General features: G+C 43.5%; 1 protein-coding gene across 6 annotated transcripts in view; it reads left to right on the forward strand.

Annotated features, from left to right (window-relative positions):
• pard3ba (par-3 family cell polarity regulator beta a) overlaps nucleotides 1-16780 on the forward strand; it is a 164809-nt gene that overhangs the window by 108702 nt on the left and 39327 nt on the right. For all 6 annotated transcript variants that reach the window (XM_054793478.1, XM_054793487.1, XM_054793496.1 and 3 more), the window contains 3 exons: nucleotides 6712-6822; nucleotides 6895-7137; nucleotides 16574-16685. In XM_054793478.1, the coding sequence (XP_054649453.1) occupies nucleotides 6712-6822; nucleotides 6895-7137; nucleotides 16574-16685 (466 nt within the window). The remainder of the gene's footprint in view (nucleotides 1-6711; nucleotides 6823-6894; nucleotides 7138-16573; nucleotides 16686-16780) is intronic.

The raw sequence follows: 16780 nt of genomic DNA on the forward strand, positions 1-16780 counted from the left end.
GACGCATTGGTATTGGCGAGACAGCTCAGCTGCCGACTGGCCATCACTCAACAGCCAATTAAAGATATTCAAGAGGCCACAGGAAACAGTCACGACAAATTAGTATTTGATCATACATGGTTGTAGTCACAGATACACTGGGCGCCAGGAAGCCATTACACCTCCAATGTCCTGTCCAGTCATCTTCATGCCAAGAGTGATGGATGGACTTCCTCTGTCGTTTAATGTTGGCTAATGACACACACATGCAAGAACACACTCGCTAGAAGTATGTCCAGACTTGTGTCCCAATAGAACACGACCTTTGTTCTTCCACATGACGGAGGTTAAGTATGTCTTGTCCAAAAATATTGGAGACAAGCCCGACAGCTCTCAGGTCTCCCTGCGTCTCTCAGAGCCTCTTGGCAAGCCTACAGCTAGGAATGGTCCTATTTAACTCATTCAGTCCCAGAGCAAAGACCCGTTCAGTTACCACAGAGGTGCGCAAATGTTGGAGTATTTTAAATGTTAGAGAGCCAGATATCTTCAAAACACTCACGCACTCTTCAGAAGAAATACTTTCCTGAAGATTTAAACGAACATCTGGTCTCATCTGGTTTCCTCGACTTCACACATCACTTTTTTACAACTGTTTGAGTCCACGAATTAGGACTTTAGGCCATGAAAGACGGTGTTGGACTTCTTTGTGCATGGGTAAATATTGTATTGATGGCTTTTAATGCATGCCGGGAGTGTTTAGCAGCCCGCTTACTGTATAGTTTTTTCCCTATTCTTCTTCTGAGATATTTAGCTGTCATCTATAGTTCGGCATCTGCAGTTGTTTTAATAGTGTGAAGTTAATGCCTGTGAATATTCTCATTCATCCAGCTCATTGTATGCTCAGGGCATTGAGTCTATCCCAACTGGACTGTTCAGGTTGTCTTAGAAGACGTTTCGCCTCTCATCCAAGCAGGCTTCATCACTTCATGCTAATGACTACCGTCATTTCCGCTGTATAAGCCATTTTTTCTCATTCTTTGAACCCTGTGGCTTACAGTGATGCGGCTAAGTTATGGCTAAAAACTACATTTCCCATTATTACTTCTGTGAAGAAGGTGTCGGACGTTTCGCTCCTCATCCGAAGAGCTTCGTCAGCGAACTAATAAGTGCTGGTAGCCTAGGCCTTAAATACAGTAAGAGTGGGCGGAATTGGTGTGCCAACACCCTCCTTCTATTGGTTCCTTACACTAAGCCTGGGCGGAGTAGCGGTATAATCCTTTCCTGCTATTAACACCTCCGATAAAAGGGAAGTGTAGCTCCCTGAGTTGGGTATGAACGACTCTGATACTGGCTCGTTAGCATCTATTGTTCTGGCTCGGCCCTGGCTCCACCTCATTTGCAAGACTAAGAGCTGTGGGTTTTGGTCTCAGTAACCTGCTGAACACAGGGTCCAAATTAAACCTCAAACCACCATTCCGATTCAATGATGGGTTCTGTTGTTTGACAAAAATAGCTTCCTTTACTCCTCTTTCAAACCATCTGTTTTCTTTGGCCAAAATCTTTCCCTCGCTGTCCTCAAAAGAGTAATTGGTTGCTATAAGGTGTAGATGTACTGCTGATTGAGGACCACTAGAATGTCATGTTGTGAAGTCTTATGCGGCGATCTCTGACAACCATTTTTTTGCTGCCATATAAACCAGGTAGTATTTTTTTAAGGCAACTCTTGCTGCGTTTCACATTTTCATGAGCATTTTTGCGTTCCAACAATATTTTAACTTTGGTTTTAGTCAAAATGTTGCTTGTTGTTCTTTGTTGTTGTCCACCCAACGAGAGCATCAAGTTCAACAGGCACCTTTCTCTGTGTTTTTTGGTTGCATCTTGAACTTTTTTCCCTCAAGAACGCTGTAATGGCCTTTTCCGAAATGAACAAATTCCACGTACGAGAACAGTGCATGTGTGTGGATTTTTTGTATTTTCGTGGAATTACTTGACATCTTGCTACTGCCACGGCTGTGACTACACATCTGCTTGAGCCTGTGGCGACTGCAACCGGACGTGACGTCGCGTGCAACCCAGCAATACTAGTGTATTTTCAACACTCAGCTCAGGTTTTACTCACAAAAATATTTAAATAAGTAGTCAAAACAAAAGCAAAAAAAAGTAAGAACGGTCTTGTGTAGACAGCCCTTTGAATTCCTACTGCAAATAAGCAAACTGCTGTTTTCCCCCCCTCAGGACACCTTCTTCCACCCAGGGAAAACTGAGGTGTTAGTCATGTTTATAAAACTGAGCCGAAAAGGGGTTTATAAAAATTGGAGCCCTAGAAGGCAGTACTTTTGGTGTGATTGTGTGTAAGCGTGCTGCCTAGGCCTTGATTAAAGCAAGCCATCATATTTCCATATTTCTGCTCCCGTGAGAACAAACTGCTGTGTGTTCGTGCAGGCCTGTCTGCCTCAATTTCTTCAAAGTGTAAGATTAGGGTCATTAAAAAAAGATTATTATTCCCCTTAAGGCAATTGTGTTATATATTTCCGGCAGGGTTGTTGGCTGCACACTCAAGGTGTTGGGGGGGAAATGTCACTTTTCATACTTGTATTAGATTTAGTCTGCATGGGCCGGTAATAATAATAACAGCAGCAGCAGCCTGAAGCTGTTTAAAGCAGATTCCTTCTCTTACACTTGCTCTTTTTTGTTGGTAGCGTAGGACTTGAATGGCAGGAGTTGCAGGACATTTTGCAACAAAGTCGGATAAACAGATTTAATTATACCTCAGGGGAAACACTGGCTGTTTTTGATGCCTGTGCAGAGGTGAGCCCGTCTTGGCTCATTGGGCCGTCACTCAGCCTTTCATTGGCCTGATGTAACCTCCACTTGGAGCCTGATCCTCATTCCCACCAAGGTTCAAACTTAAAGACTGCTCACTGTCTATTTGCGCAGTGAATGTTATTAGGTTTCCAGCCTGGAATATTTTCCGACCGTATCAGCGTGAAAGAGAGGGAAGCTCTGTGACACAACTTTCTATAGTGTTAATCTCGTTCAGTTGGCTCGCTCGCTTTCTGCTGGAAACTCCACTGAGATATGTGCGCTCCTCTCAAAATACATACAGAGCAATCTAATTACTGAGATAACAGTTCTGCTTGAATGATTAACTTTTCTCCCTGTGCCTGAGTGCTGCAGCATTGCCTTCACACAGTCTATTTCCTAGCCCTTGTTGCACCCCAGCTGAGTGGCACTTTTACCACAGCTTTTTGCTCACTCGCCCACCTGTCACCTATTTTTTTTATTCTCACGTACTTCTGTCCGTCTCTTTAAAGCAGCTTCCCTGTTTAGCCACCTCCAGCTTGCTGTGTTTTGATGTTAAGTACAAGGCTATTGAGCCCCACTTTCTCTGTTTTTTTCTTCATTGTCAAACTGCTGAGAAGACTGTGAGAACTAACGTCTTCTGCCAGTGAACCAAAAGTGGTGGCATGCCAACATGTAAGCATTTTTCATGCTCGGCACACATTGACACCCTTGTACGCTTTACTGGTCTCTGGGGTTGTTGCATTTCACAGGTTTCAAAGAGAGTTCAATCTTTAAAGCCTGGATAATGCTCCTGCATCGAGGCGCCAGTGTACGCCACGCCGGCTCACTCCTCCCCCTCCAAACCCTCCTGCATAGCATGCACCTCCAAAACAAAGTATCTAACCTGCGCCCATGCGGGCCATAAAGGCTGTCATTGGTTGACTTTTTTTCAGTACAGTGGACTCCCGCACATTTACATGTCAGCATTTGTGGAATGTTTTTTTATTTTTTTTATTTTCATTTTCTTCTCCAAAAATGGGCTGTTTTTTCTACAGAACATACATTTCACCCTAAATTGGTAATTTACAAATACGCTTTATTCTGAGTCTCGAGCGACAGACACTTGCATACCTAGTGATGACTAGTAGGGGGCAAATGAAAGGAAGGCTAAATAAAATACAGAGGATCCTGCACATTCGCGATTCAGCATTCACGGCCCCGCAAATTTGTCAAAAATAAGCCACAGAAAATACATCTCATTCAGCCAAAGTCAGTAATAATTTATAAAAAAATCTGGGATAATGCAGGTAAATGTACAGCATGTGCCACCTCACGATATTTTCAGCTGTGTGTCTTTATGCTTCACTGATCATGTTTTTCTGCCAAGCGTTGAGATGTCGCACTTTGTTCGGCGGTTCTTGAAGCGACATAGTTGCGTGCTGCTAAGCTTACAGGGGGGTTTGCCCCCTTCCTGATTTCTTACTGTTTTGCATGTTTGTCACACTTAAATGTTTCAGATCATCAAACAAATGTAAATATCAGTCAATGACAACACAACTGAACACAAAATGCAGTTTTTAAATTAAACTTTTTATGATTAAGGGAAAAAAAAAAGCAGAAAAAAAGCTACATGTCCCTGTGTGAAAAAGTGATTGCCCCCTAGAGCTAATAAGTGGTTGGGCCCCCCTTAGCAGCAACAACTGCAATCAAGCGTTTGTGATAACTTGCAATGAGTCTCGCTGGGGAGGAATTTAGCAGAATTGTTATCATTCAGCCACATTGGAGGCTTTTCCTTTTTAAGGTCATGTCAGCATCTCAATAGGATTCAGGTCAGGACTTGGACTAGACCACTCCAAAGTCTTCATCCATTCAGAGGTGGACTTGCTGGTGTGTTTTGGATCATTGTCCTGCTGCAGAACCCAAGTTGCTTTCAGCTTCAGGTCACCAACAGATGGCCGGACATTCTCCTTCAGCACAATTCATGCTTCCATTTATCACAGCAAGTCTTCCAGGTCCTGAAGACCATCACACTACCACCACCATATTTTACTGTTGGTATGATGTTCTTTTTCTGAAGCGGTGTTACTTTTACATCAGATGTAATGGGACACACACCTTCCAAAAAGTTCAACTTTTGTCTCGTCAGACCACAGAGTATTTTCCCAAAGGTCTTGGGGATCATCAAGATGTTTTCTGGCAAGTTTTTCTTTTTGTTCAGCAGTGGTTTTGGTTTGGAACTCTGCCATGCAGGCCGTTTTTGCCTAGTGTCTTTCTTATGGTGGAGTCATGAACACTGACCTTAACTGAGGAAGCCTGCAGTTCTTTGGATGTTGTTGTCTAGTCTTTTTTGACCTCTTGGATGAGTCGTCGCTGCGCAGTCACTTTTTCACACAGCTCTCCAGCTAATGTCAGTTAAGCAAGCACTTTTGCACACAGGGCCATGTAGCTTTGGTCTTTTTTTCTCCCTTAATAATAAAAAGTTTAAAAAGTGAAGAAATCCCGCTCGTTTGACGCCATGTTTGTTTACATGTAAGTTTGCATGTCACAGGCAGGAGACAGGGAGCGCTTGATTTGCTCACTCGAACCCACCCAGAGCACAGTATGCGTAATCTTGCCTCACTGGAACGCTTTTTACAAATGATCAGTTATCTGAGCTATTTTTTATTAGTTATCGGCTTTATTGGTATGACATCATAATTCCTCATATTGGCCCGATACGTGCACCCCTACCGTTTACCTGTTCCCGTGAGCCACGTTGGTTGTTACCTCATGCCTTTTTAGCTGCTTTGTTTTCAGAAATGGTGACCCAGTAAAAATATAGGGGATTGAAGCTGCTAGCATGCAGTTGGCCCACCACACAGGGAAAGAAGTGGTTTTGGGGATGAGTCGGGTCTGAAGTCATGGGGGAGCGCAGGATAACAACCTCTCTCATGGCAGGTACATGTCTCTAATTGAAAGTCCCACCCTCATTATGTGTTGTTGTTTTTTTTAAATAAACTTCCATGCCTCAGTGCAGTTGGTTTTTCCTAATTAATGCAGATTTAATGATGGGTCCAGCTGTGGACCTCTGCCCCCTTGGAATGTTGATTAAGGCTCTGTCTGTCCGTGGGTCTGTGGAGAGGGATGGCATCTAGTCGCTTATGCATCCAGATGAATCGGGTATTATGAATAATTATATGTAGTATAATATGTTTAGAATCATGCATACAAAAGGTATCAGTACTGACATTCCTCTTCTCGGTGAGGCAATTAGCAGTCTGCTTTTGGCTCAGCCTTAACGTGAAGGAACCAAAATATCTTCAAGAGGTATAAACAGGAATAGGAATGGTATGGTAATAATGCAGAGTGGGATAGTATTATGGGAAAGAGGAGGACCAGTGAGAAACAAGCAAATAAATAGCAAATGTTCCCTTCACTCCAACATTAACACTCTGTACCACTTTTAGCCGGGCCAACAGGTTACCTTTCAGGCCGCATGTCTTCCCGTAGCGATAATGAGAAGTGGCTGGCTGTTAATGAGCTAAACGCAGACATTAGATTGGTTCAGCAAACTCTCAGAGGCACGGATGAGGGGTAAGAGAGAGTGCGATAATGTGCAGCAGAGATAAGAGAATATGAAATATTCAGAGAGAAAGGCTTAATCACGGCCGCTGTAGCAAATGTGATGTGGAAAAGACTAAAACACGATGCCGAGATGCAGCAGTTAAATAGCACATGTAATAAAAGTTTTAAATATTCATGCGTCGCATGCTTAACTGCACGGCCACGCACACTCACTGTGGATTGTCATCCGCATCAAAAAGATTGAAAATTCCTTGCCACTAATGTCTAAGCCTGCGGTAATAGCTTTGCCAAACTTGGAGATAAACAGCAAGTTTCAGGGATCAGGTCAGCCTGCAATTAATCTCCCTGAAGTAATTAAAAAGATGTTTCTGCTCTCATACGCAGGTTCGGCAAGAAGAAAGAAGACAAGGGCAAAGATGCGTTGCAAGCGGCAAAAAACAAACTGGAAGCCTTGAGTGAGGAGGAAATCGACAAGTTCCCTGACAACAGAGAAAGGTAGCCATCAGACATGAAAGAACCGATAAGTTGTGACTCATCACAGTGTCTTCTCCCCCTTCTCGCTGAAAGCTATGATCCACGGTATGCCGAAATCCAGTTCACCCCAGACCCGGGCTCCCTCCCGGATGTGGAGGACGACGACAGTGACCCCAACTACGCCCGTATCAACAACTTCCGCAAGCCGGACTCGCCGCAGTTGATCGGCCGCACCCATTCCCCCGCAGCTCCCCCTATCAGACAGCCTCAGGCCCCCGCCGATCTGGATGGCCTCTACGCCAAGGTCGTCAAGCCTAGACAACAATCTGCAGAAAGGTGAGACAGCAGAGGAAGGGAACAAGCTGCCACATCGCATCCTATTCTATGCACATTTGCACCTTTGTGAGAGAGGTTCATGAGCGGGACGGAATTAGCACACATCTGCAGTCATGGTCTGGCGAAAAATACATAAAACATGAACGCATGCTTCCACTGTGCTTGAAGCCTTATCTACACAGCCGTATTTACACAGCAGTGGCGTGCAGGATTCAAGTGACATCTCTGTTGACCTGAGTTGTAAATGCCTTAAGTCGGGGGAGACCAAAGTGCGGCGCGGGGGCCATTTGGAGCCCGCAGCTCTTTTTTTTTTTTTTTATTGGCCTGCGCCCCTTTTTTTTACTAAATAAAATGGCCTCCCGCATCCTTTCAATGTTCAGTATGCAGCACTCGGTGGAAAAAGAACACCTCTGAGAGTGCTGTGCGATTGCCGGCTGTTCTTGCAAAAGTGCGTTAAATTAGAGACTCGAGTGGTCAGTCACTGACCCTTCTTTTTTCTGTTTAGTTCTATGATACGTATCCAAATAAAACAATAAGCAGGACCTTACAAGCCTAAATTAAAGGGGATTTCCATCTGCATGTGATCTCTTTTAGGACTGTTCAGTAGCCAAAGGAACCGACTGAAATAGACATTAGTCGTTCGTTTTGGTCATTTTGGATTTTCACTGATGCTTTGCCATGTTTGCTGCCACACATCAGCTCATTTGGAACGAGGTCCAGAGAGGACCTAAAAGTTATCTATCCAAATGGCAGCCCCTTGCAGATATGTGTGTATGCTTAAAAGTTTAAAATCAGCTTTGCAAGTGAGAGAGCGCAAAAGTCTTCATTGTGTTCCAAATTATGATGCAAATGATATTTTTCCTTTGATTTTGCTAAATAGTCATTATAGATTACAGTCATCATAATTTTCAAGTCGTCCACCTTTAGATTACAATTTGAATGTTATTGAACAAACCTCCCAATGATAACAGTATTTTTCACAAAATAAAAACTTCAAATGCACTGTTCCACATTATTATGCACCACAGAGCTTCAAAGCATTGCACTGGTTGTTAAGAACAGAAGGTTTGTTGAATTTGCAGCATAAGGAGCTCATATTTACTGAAAGCAAAAGCTATTTCAATCACTAACATCTGAACAGGCCAAGTCACATGTTAACATAAGATGCCTTCTTTCATATAACCTTCACAATTCTTACATTGAACTTGGGAGTTTTTGGAGCGTTTCTGCTTGAATTTCTTTGCAAGATGTCAGAATAGCCTCCCATGGCTGCTCTTTTGTTGCGATCTGATTTTTTGTTTAACGATGCTCCATAGGTTCTCAATTGGGTTGAGGTCAGGGGGGAAAAAAGGGGTCCAAACCATGAGTTTCTCTTCTTTTATGCCCATAACAGCCAATGACAGAAAGGTAGGTATTCTTTACATCATGAGATGGTGCTTTGTCATGCATGAAGGTCATTTTGCTACAGAAGGTACGGCTCTTCATATAGTCAGAAACGCTACATACTTTGCTGAGGTCATTTTCACACCTTCAATGACCGTAAAGGGCCTACCAGGTCTCTCCCAATGATTCCGATCCAAAACATGACTCAGCCACCTCCTTGCTGACATCACAGCCTTGTTGAGATCTGCTGGCTGTCCTCTACTTCATCCATCCAGACCACCCGAGGTTGCACGGCCCTCGTCAGTAAACAGGATTGTTTGGAAATTCATCTTCATGTATTTGTTGGCCCACTGCAAGCGTTTCTGCTTGTGAGTATTGGTTAGGGGCGGCCTAATAGTAGGTTCATGCAGAACTGCTAGCCTCCACCAGCAGCTTCAATCACCTGTTTGCTGCTTTGTAATGGCTTTTTAGCAGGTGCTCTCTTGATTCCATACATTTGTATGGCAGAAACCTTTCTCATGATGCTTCATCAGCACAATCCCGGCAGTCAACTGAATCAGCCACAGATTTCATCACAACAAAAAAGTTTTTGTGAATTCTTGAATGTTTTCATGCCTCGTCCAAGGCATTGCAATAGTTGACGCTTTTTTGTCAGCAGAGAGATCCTTTTTCTTTCCCAGGTTGCTTGCTTAATAATGTGGAACATCATTCTGAAGTTGTTTTCTTTTAATTGGGCTCACCTGGCAAACTAACAGTGTCCCAGATTGATATCAGTAACCTAAAGAGCCCCAAGACACGATGCCGTCCATCAGTTTCATTGAAAAACAAAACACGTGTTTATGATACGAAAATCCTGTTTGCATAGTATAGTAATTCGGAACACCGTGTATGTTGTCTTGCTGGAAACGATCACATTAGGTGAATACTTTTAATGGGGACACATTTTACTCAACACGCTCACTGAAAATCTCAAGTATTTTCAAGTTATCAGACTAAAGTCCGAGTCAAGTCCCGAGTCATCGACGTAAAAGTCTTTGATAATATTGTTGAGTCCAAAGTCGTCCAAATTGTGACTCGAGTCTGACTCGGTTGAAAGTCGCGTGACTCGAGTCCACAGCTCTGCCCGAGGCACTCTAGTCTTGAGTGAGGCAAGTGTGAACGCCAACAGCACACGCCAAAGGACCAGAAAAAAACAGATATGACGTCACCAAATGTGACCGTAACCATGCAACATAACACCCAACAGAAAGCTGAGCAAAAATCATCAAAAAATAAGAGTTGTGCTCTTGTGTCGGTTTGGCTGTTTCCTGTTTGGATGTGCAGCTGCTTTGCGGTCGCCGGAAAGGGCGTGCAGCGGTACCTGTTTCTCATTAGAAGCCCACACTACTATTTAGATGGAGCCGCATGACACCCTAAGAGCAAAACAGTCACTGCAAATTGCATATTTACAATCCAAAGGTGAAACCGCGCACATGCTGAGCTTGTTGCGCTGAGGAGCGCGGTGCAGTTTGATGAGGTTTCACTCGTGCATATCATTATCGGCGGAAAAAACCAATACAGTCGTCCCTCGTTTAGCGCCGTTAATTGCTTCCAGACCCAACCGGGATAAGCGAATTTTCCCGAAGTAGGATGCAATATTAATTAATAGAATATTTTCATAGTTAGACCTTAGAAAACCTGTTTATGACCTTCTAAAAGGTTTTTTTTTTAACCATTATTACAGCCTTGTAGACATGAAATAACAACCATATAGTAACCTTTGTACTTGTATTACCTAATGTAGTAGATATAATAAGACATACCTCACACATTAGCATTGGGAAAGTTCCTTGTAGTATCTCGAACGTAATGGGGGACAATGGCATGGCATTATTGACATCAGCCTATCATCCATCATCACTATGACGTTTGTCAAGTGATTGACATGCATTTGGCATACACATACAAAACACATACAAAATGTGCTACTACTGCCAGCGTTGTTTACACCACATGGCGCAACTCTTACGCACAAGCTACGGTATCTCTGCAGGGACATAAGAGATGGCCGCCGCTTATTGCACAGCAACCTACCAAGCTAACTAGTTAGCCTAGTTATCCAACCGATATTATCGGAAATCCCTAGTAAATAGGGAAGGTAAACATACCTTTTTCAACACAGTTGGTGATGAAGCTGTCAGAAATGCCGTCTCCTTGCAGTACACGCGCGGGAGACTTTTTCACGTCTTTCAATCATTTATATACTCTTCGTTACATATCAGCTGGTAAAAAAAAAAAATCCACAACGGAAAGGAAAGTCTGAGTGTGTGTGACCCGGACGACGTCATGTTGTCTTGGGTGGGAGAGAGTGTAGGATAATGTACACGTCACATACGGCGTCCGATCGAGGCATGACTTTATATATACGTTTAACTGAGAGCACGACTCGATCCGCTGACAAAAATACAAGCGTGAGTGCAAACCAGACCAGACTAGTGTGGTGCAGAGGCTGGCATCTCATTAGAAAAGTTAGCCAGTTTGTTACCATAAACAAATGTGCTTTACAATTTGAGAGCAATGTATTTATTTGTGGTTTAAGGTTTGTAGCTTTTTATACAAGATTCGGATGACTTTAATTGTATCGTCATATGTATCGTCATGATACATCCCCAAAATATTGTGATTCATGCTAAGGTCCATATCGCCCAACCCTAGTTTTGATCCAGGGTATCGGGCCACAAGTGTGAACGCACCCTTATTGACTATTGACTTGCAAATTGGAAAACAAAGCCTACTCTCAGTCCAAGCAAAGAGGATGACGAAGGAGTGGTTGGACACAGATGGCGATGGAGAGACAGACGGAGGGATAACTCCAAAGCAGGAGAAGACAGAGGGAGGGAAGGTTGTGTAGAATTAGCGCTGTAGAGTACATTGGAGACTGGAGGATTCAGACAAAAGAGGAGCAGGAATAATTAGCCACAGTCTAGCAGCCTGACGGATCTGTTAGACCGCTTAAGCTTTCATCCACTAGTGGCGGGTGCTTCATTACTAGCCCGTTTCTCTGTCTGGCTCGCTCACTCTGTCATCCTCCCTGCTTTACCCGTAATGCATATTAGTTGGTTAGTTGGTCTTTAGCCTTAGCATGATGGATGAGGAGTCTTCTCATTCATATTGTTTTTGGAGTGAATCCATCCTGCATATATTTAGCACCCACCCCCCGGCTTTATTCGCCATACGTTTTGCATTGGTCCTGACATTAATAATCATACGCAGCCGACTTGCACATGCTCCCTTATTGCCGACTGTTTCAATTCACAGTCCACCACCTGTGGCTGGGTCACAGGGGCCCACATACGTACGTCTGTACAAGTGGTGTGGCTTTCATTCATACATGCACAAGTAGAAACATGCACTCACATACGCCTACATGTTACATTTTTACGAGAAAGCTCGGCGTAACCTAGCAACAAACGCCGTCTGCGGTCCAATGGAGAATCACAGCTTTTCATTAAAGTATCTTGCGTTAAAGTATGATTAAGCTATCCTGTGTGCGTACATGGATTTGTTACCAGGGAAACAGCAATGGCTGCCCCTCATCCTTTACGCTTCTTTGATGCAGAAGTCGACAGGTGCTTATCACACATCCGGGAGATGGCAGGTGATGGGCTAACGCTGATTGCAGTGCAGTCTTTTCCAAATGTTTTTTTTAAAACCAAGTCTGCAGACGACCCCACCTTCCTCCCCAGCACACCCCTCATCCTGTCCAACAGGGAACAGTGGACTCCCAAGTGTCGTCCCCCTATTTTACTGCCGGGACATTTTCATTAGTGGCTCCGGTGGCAGGTGCGTGCCGTGATGTGCGTCACATTTGATTAGCGCTGTGCGATAGGCTGACCTGTAGAGAGAAAAGGTTAGCTATGCTTGTCAAAAGGCATTAAGGCAGAGGTCCCCCGTCATAGCTGGTCTGGGAAGCAGTGTGAGGAGATGAAATAGAAATGGAAGAAATTTGGGGGGGGGCATGAAGGTGTGCTTATAACCTAAGTCAGGTGACAGGAACTAAATGTAAAGGGATTCTTTTTCAGGATGGATTCTTCCTTTGTCTCAGTGTCGCTTTCCCATTTCCTTTCTTCTTAACTGAAGGAGGTCTAAGTATCCATGCAGATTGTGTAGACCAGGAGTGTCTTGTTTTCATAATGATTCGATTCATATGAGGATTTGTGGTTGACGATACGATTTCAGTTCTTTGGATGTTGTTGTGGCGTCTTTTGTGACCTCTGATTTTTTTTCTCCCTTTTCATTTTAAAAACTGCATTTTGTGTTCAGTTGTGTTGTCACTGACTAATATTTAAATTTGTTTGATGATCTGAAACATTTACGTGTGACAAAATGTGGAAAAAAAAACAAAAGAATGCAGGAAGGCAAACACTTTTTCACACCGCTGTATTTGGCTTCCTGGAACAGATTAATCGGATTTACATTATTTCTTCTGGGAAAATTTGATTTGGTTAGAGTGCGTTTTGGTTAGAGTTGGACCTTTTGGAACGGATTACAGATGCTAACCAAGGTTCCACTGCTGTATTTCGCTCCAAAACCAAAACGGACAAAAACCAAGGCAATTTTTCCCAGAAGAAATAATGTAAATCCAAGTCTCTGTGTTTTGTAATCAGTTTTAAAATTCTTGATTTGACAAAATTTCTGCCCTGCCATTGGCTTGGCACCAGTCCAGGGTGTACTCCGCCTCTCACTTGAAGTCAGCTGGTATAGACTCCAGCTTACCCGTGACCATAATGAGGACAAGCGGTAAAGAAAATTGAGGGATGGACAAAATTTCCAGACCAATTAACAGCGAGTGCACAACAGCAAACAGACTTGTAACACGCTGAGAGGCAGGTTTCAGTGATTCTGATGGAGGAATATAAGGTACCCGTCTTTTATGTTTGCAGTGACAGCCTCTTTGTTTGTCTCATCGGAGCGCTTCTGAACTTGTGTCTGACAATTCCCAGGACTGCACCAGGAATCTAAGTGTTTGATGTTTGCTTACCTCCAGCATCCAAACTGCCTGCCTGTGCTGCTTCCTCACCCACAGCAAGATGTGATGAAGCTGCCGGTGGCGGAGCACACCTTCCAATTAGTCTGCCCTCACACTGGCAAAAAAACACAAAACCCCAGAGTAGTTAACTTGAGCCTTGTACACCGTCAGCTGGCTTTCATATGCAAGACGGTTTTGGTTCTTGCCGTGGAACCTTTATTTTGCTCTTTCCAAGTTGCTGCTTACCTCTCAGTTTTCTCCAGCATATCTATCACTTCTTGCTGCTGCCAACCACTGCCACCTTGGAGGATAAGCCATTATGCTGTGAGTCGCATGCAACCACAATTTTCAGAACCAAAATTTGTACACAGTATGTGTCACTGGACACCAGACCGCTTTGCTTCCCTGGCCTTGGCATGTGGCGGGGTTCATGTCTGGTGAGGAACTGACGCCTGTGGTGTTTTTGATGCTAATACCGGTGGCTTATTAACGCATTCAGTCCCAGACGTTTTTCAAAAGACAGCTCCTTCAGTTTTTTTTTTATATACTTTACGTTTTTATACTTTTATACTACTTTTGACTGAACTTTCAAGGTGTTTTGTGGCTGTATAAACATTAGACTCCCGTCTTTCATCAGGAAAAAAAACGTTGTCTACCTTTTTCCATTCTTTAGCAATCAGCAGTAGAACATACGTATGTACGTTTCAGGAAAATATCAGTTCCCAACTAGAAGAGGGAGGATAAACAGCTTTTTGTGAAAAGATACAGGACATTTCAAGCATAACTTTCACTTTCACACAAATGTTTTTTGCTTTTCTATATCTGGACAACAATATTTTCTATATCTAAACAACTATGCCATCATAAACAACACAAAAACATGTTTTTACATCAAAATAACAATTTATTTACAAATATAACACCATGAACTATTGAGAATTTTCACATTTGGAACTGAACTACATGTGTGCGTGTGTGCACACGTGTGTGTGCGTGTGCATGTGTTAAAATTTCCCTACAATGTGTAACCTTCTGCACGCTACACTCCTCTACGCTCCACATGACGTCTGCCGAGCTCTTATCAAATCCACTTTTGCCACCTTGTGGCCGTTTTTATGACTTAAAATTGCTCTGAAGGCAAATCCATTAGTGGGGAGTTGCGTCATCACCTCTTTTAGCCTCTCACACAAAAATAAGTGTATTGTTATATAAATGTATTGTTGGGATCAGCCATTTGGGTGTATAAAAACGTATAGCTACTGTACCTCTCTGGTATTGAATGAGTTGAGGATAAAGGAAAAATATTAGGTAGGAAAAAGAAGAGAATAATTCACTTTCATTTAGTTCCCTTTTTTTCTGAGCTGAAAAACATTTGTTCTCTTACCTTTTATTTGTATGAAGTACAGTACTTGTGCCCTATACTTGCTTTGTTACTTTGTTGTAAAAGCAATGAGTTTCTGTTGAGCGTGGATATATATGTATCATTCTGCACCTTGGCAGTCAAGGTCCTGCATTCATTCAGCACAGCATACAAATATTTCAAGCATTTCACTGGCGCTGCTGTTTGACTATTGAAATAGAGTAAAAAAAAAATTTTAAAAAGCACTTTCCAGCTCACGCACGCTGAGTACTGCAGCGACTCAGCGTTTGACATTTCTCTGTATTTTATTGTCCGATTAGCCAGAATAATGATGTCACACAAACACATGTAGAGAGCCATGATGAATAATAAATGTTTCTGCAAACATTATATTGACGACATGCGGACATCCAGCTCGGTGCACTCAGACGATAGGCTCGGCTCACGCACTGAAGCCGACAGGAAGTTTTTTAGCAAATTATGCTATTTTACTTAAGAAAATGTTAAAAATGATTGGAGTCACACATAGAATGCATTGATAGCGCACTTAAGTGGATACAAATGTATATTTATTTAATGTTATTATTGTTTTTTTCTATGCCATCTTTGGGATGAAGCAGTTTGCCTTCAATCAGAACCATTAATGTGATCGTTTTTGCTATTGTCAGTCACGAGAACTACGGCTTAATGACATAATTACAGTGTTGTTTCATTTGTAGAACAACATGCATGCTCAGTCAAGATGGCAGCCCCTAATTATGGGCCCTGGGATTGGCTAATGGGCTCGGTCGGAAATGGGCGGCATGCAATGAAATAGTTGGCTGTGAGCGTCTCGGAGAAAAGCGGGAATAATGTAGCGACTGGGTTGTCGGCAGGGAAAGCAACAAGACAGATTTGTATTGATTAGCGGTGCGTTGGGAGAAGTCCGAAGTCATTCTGGAGACGGGGGCCCGTCTCTATCCAGTGGTCCTTCGCAGCACATACACTTTTGGAAAGGGTCTCTCTTTCCTCGGGGTGGCAGTTCAGCTTGGAGTCACAAATACACACTTGTGAGTTGAATGATGGCGACTCTTTGCATATGGACGCACTGGCACAGAGGAGCGCATGACTCAGCCTTCTCTCCCTGCATTAAATCAGGAGAGGGTCGCTGTCTACAGTTTTTATTTATTCTTAAAGTTATCCGCTTTCTCACACACACAGTCAGCCCAGCCATGAAAAGGTGCTTTCCTAATGAACCACTCTATCTGCTCCCTGTTGCTCTGTCACGGTCAATACCGCCTGCAGGTCGGAGCATTCCAACATGAGGTGCAGCAGCTGTTTAATGAAGGCTCCCGGGCTGTTTATGTTTATGAGACCTGCCTTGCCGTGTTGCTGCTAAGAAGCGTACTGAATTCCGCTTTTTCCCCGTCTTGCTTTTCCACCTTCAGAATGTGACGTGAGCTCAGAGGCAGTTTTTGTGGATCTTGTCTGTCGGCCTGTCACTCTCGCTGCTCTCTCCCTGCTTGTCATCGTGCACCGACGGGTGTGAGGGAAGATGAAGCAGAGTGTATCATATTCCTCCAGGCTTTTCATTTCCCTGCTTTACAATATCACTTAGATCTGCACCTTCCATGGGAATCCTGTGTGCCGCTCGACTCCAAACACCACCCATGCATCATCACTTATGCATGTCTATCTCCCTGCAGTGATCAGAGGCCCCAGGGGATGCGGCGGGAATACCAGCAGACCCGGGCTGCACCAGCCTACGAGGAACAGGACGCAGCACGGCGTAGAGTCCTGGAGCACGACCCACATCGGGTGAGTGTGATATAGTTTGCCCGACATTAGGCATGGGCCACACACCACAAAACGGTTTGTAGATTTCCATGGCTGAAAGTGTGATAGTAGTCCAA

The sequence above is a fragment of the Dunckerocampus dactyliophorus genome, chromosome 1, assembly GCF_027744805.1.
Source record: "Dunckerocampus dactyliophorus isolate RoL2022-P2 chromosome 1, RoL_Ddac_1.1, whole genome shotgun sequence".
Classification (NCBI taxonomy): Eukaryota; Metazoa; Chordata; class Actinopteri; order Syngnathiformes; family Syngnathidae; genus Dunckerocampus; species Dunckerocampus dactyliophorus.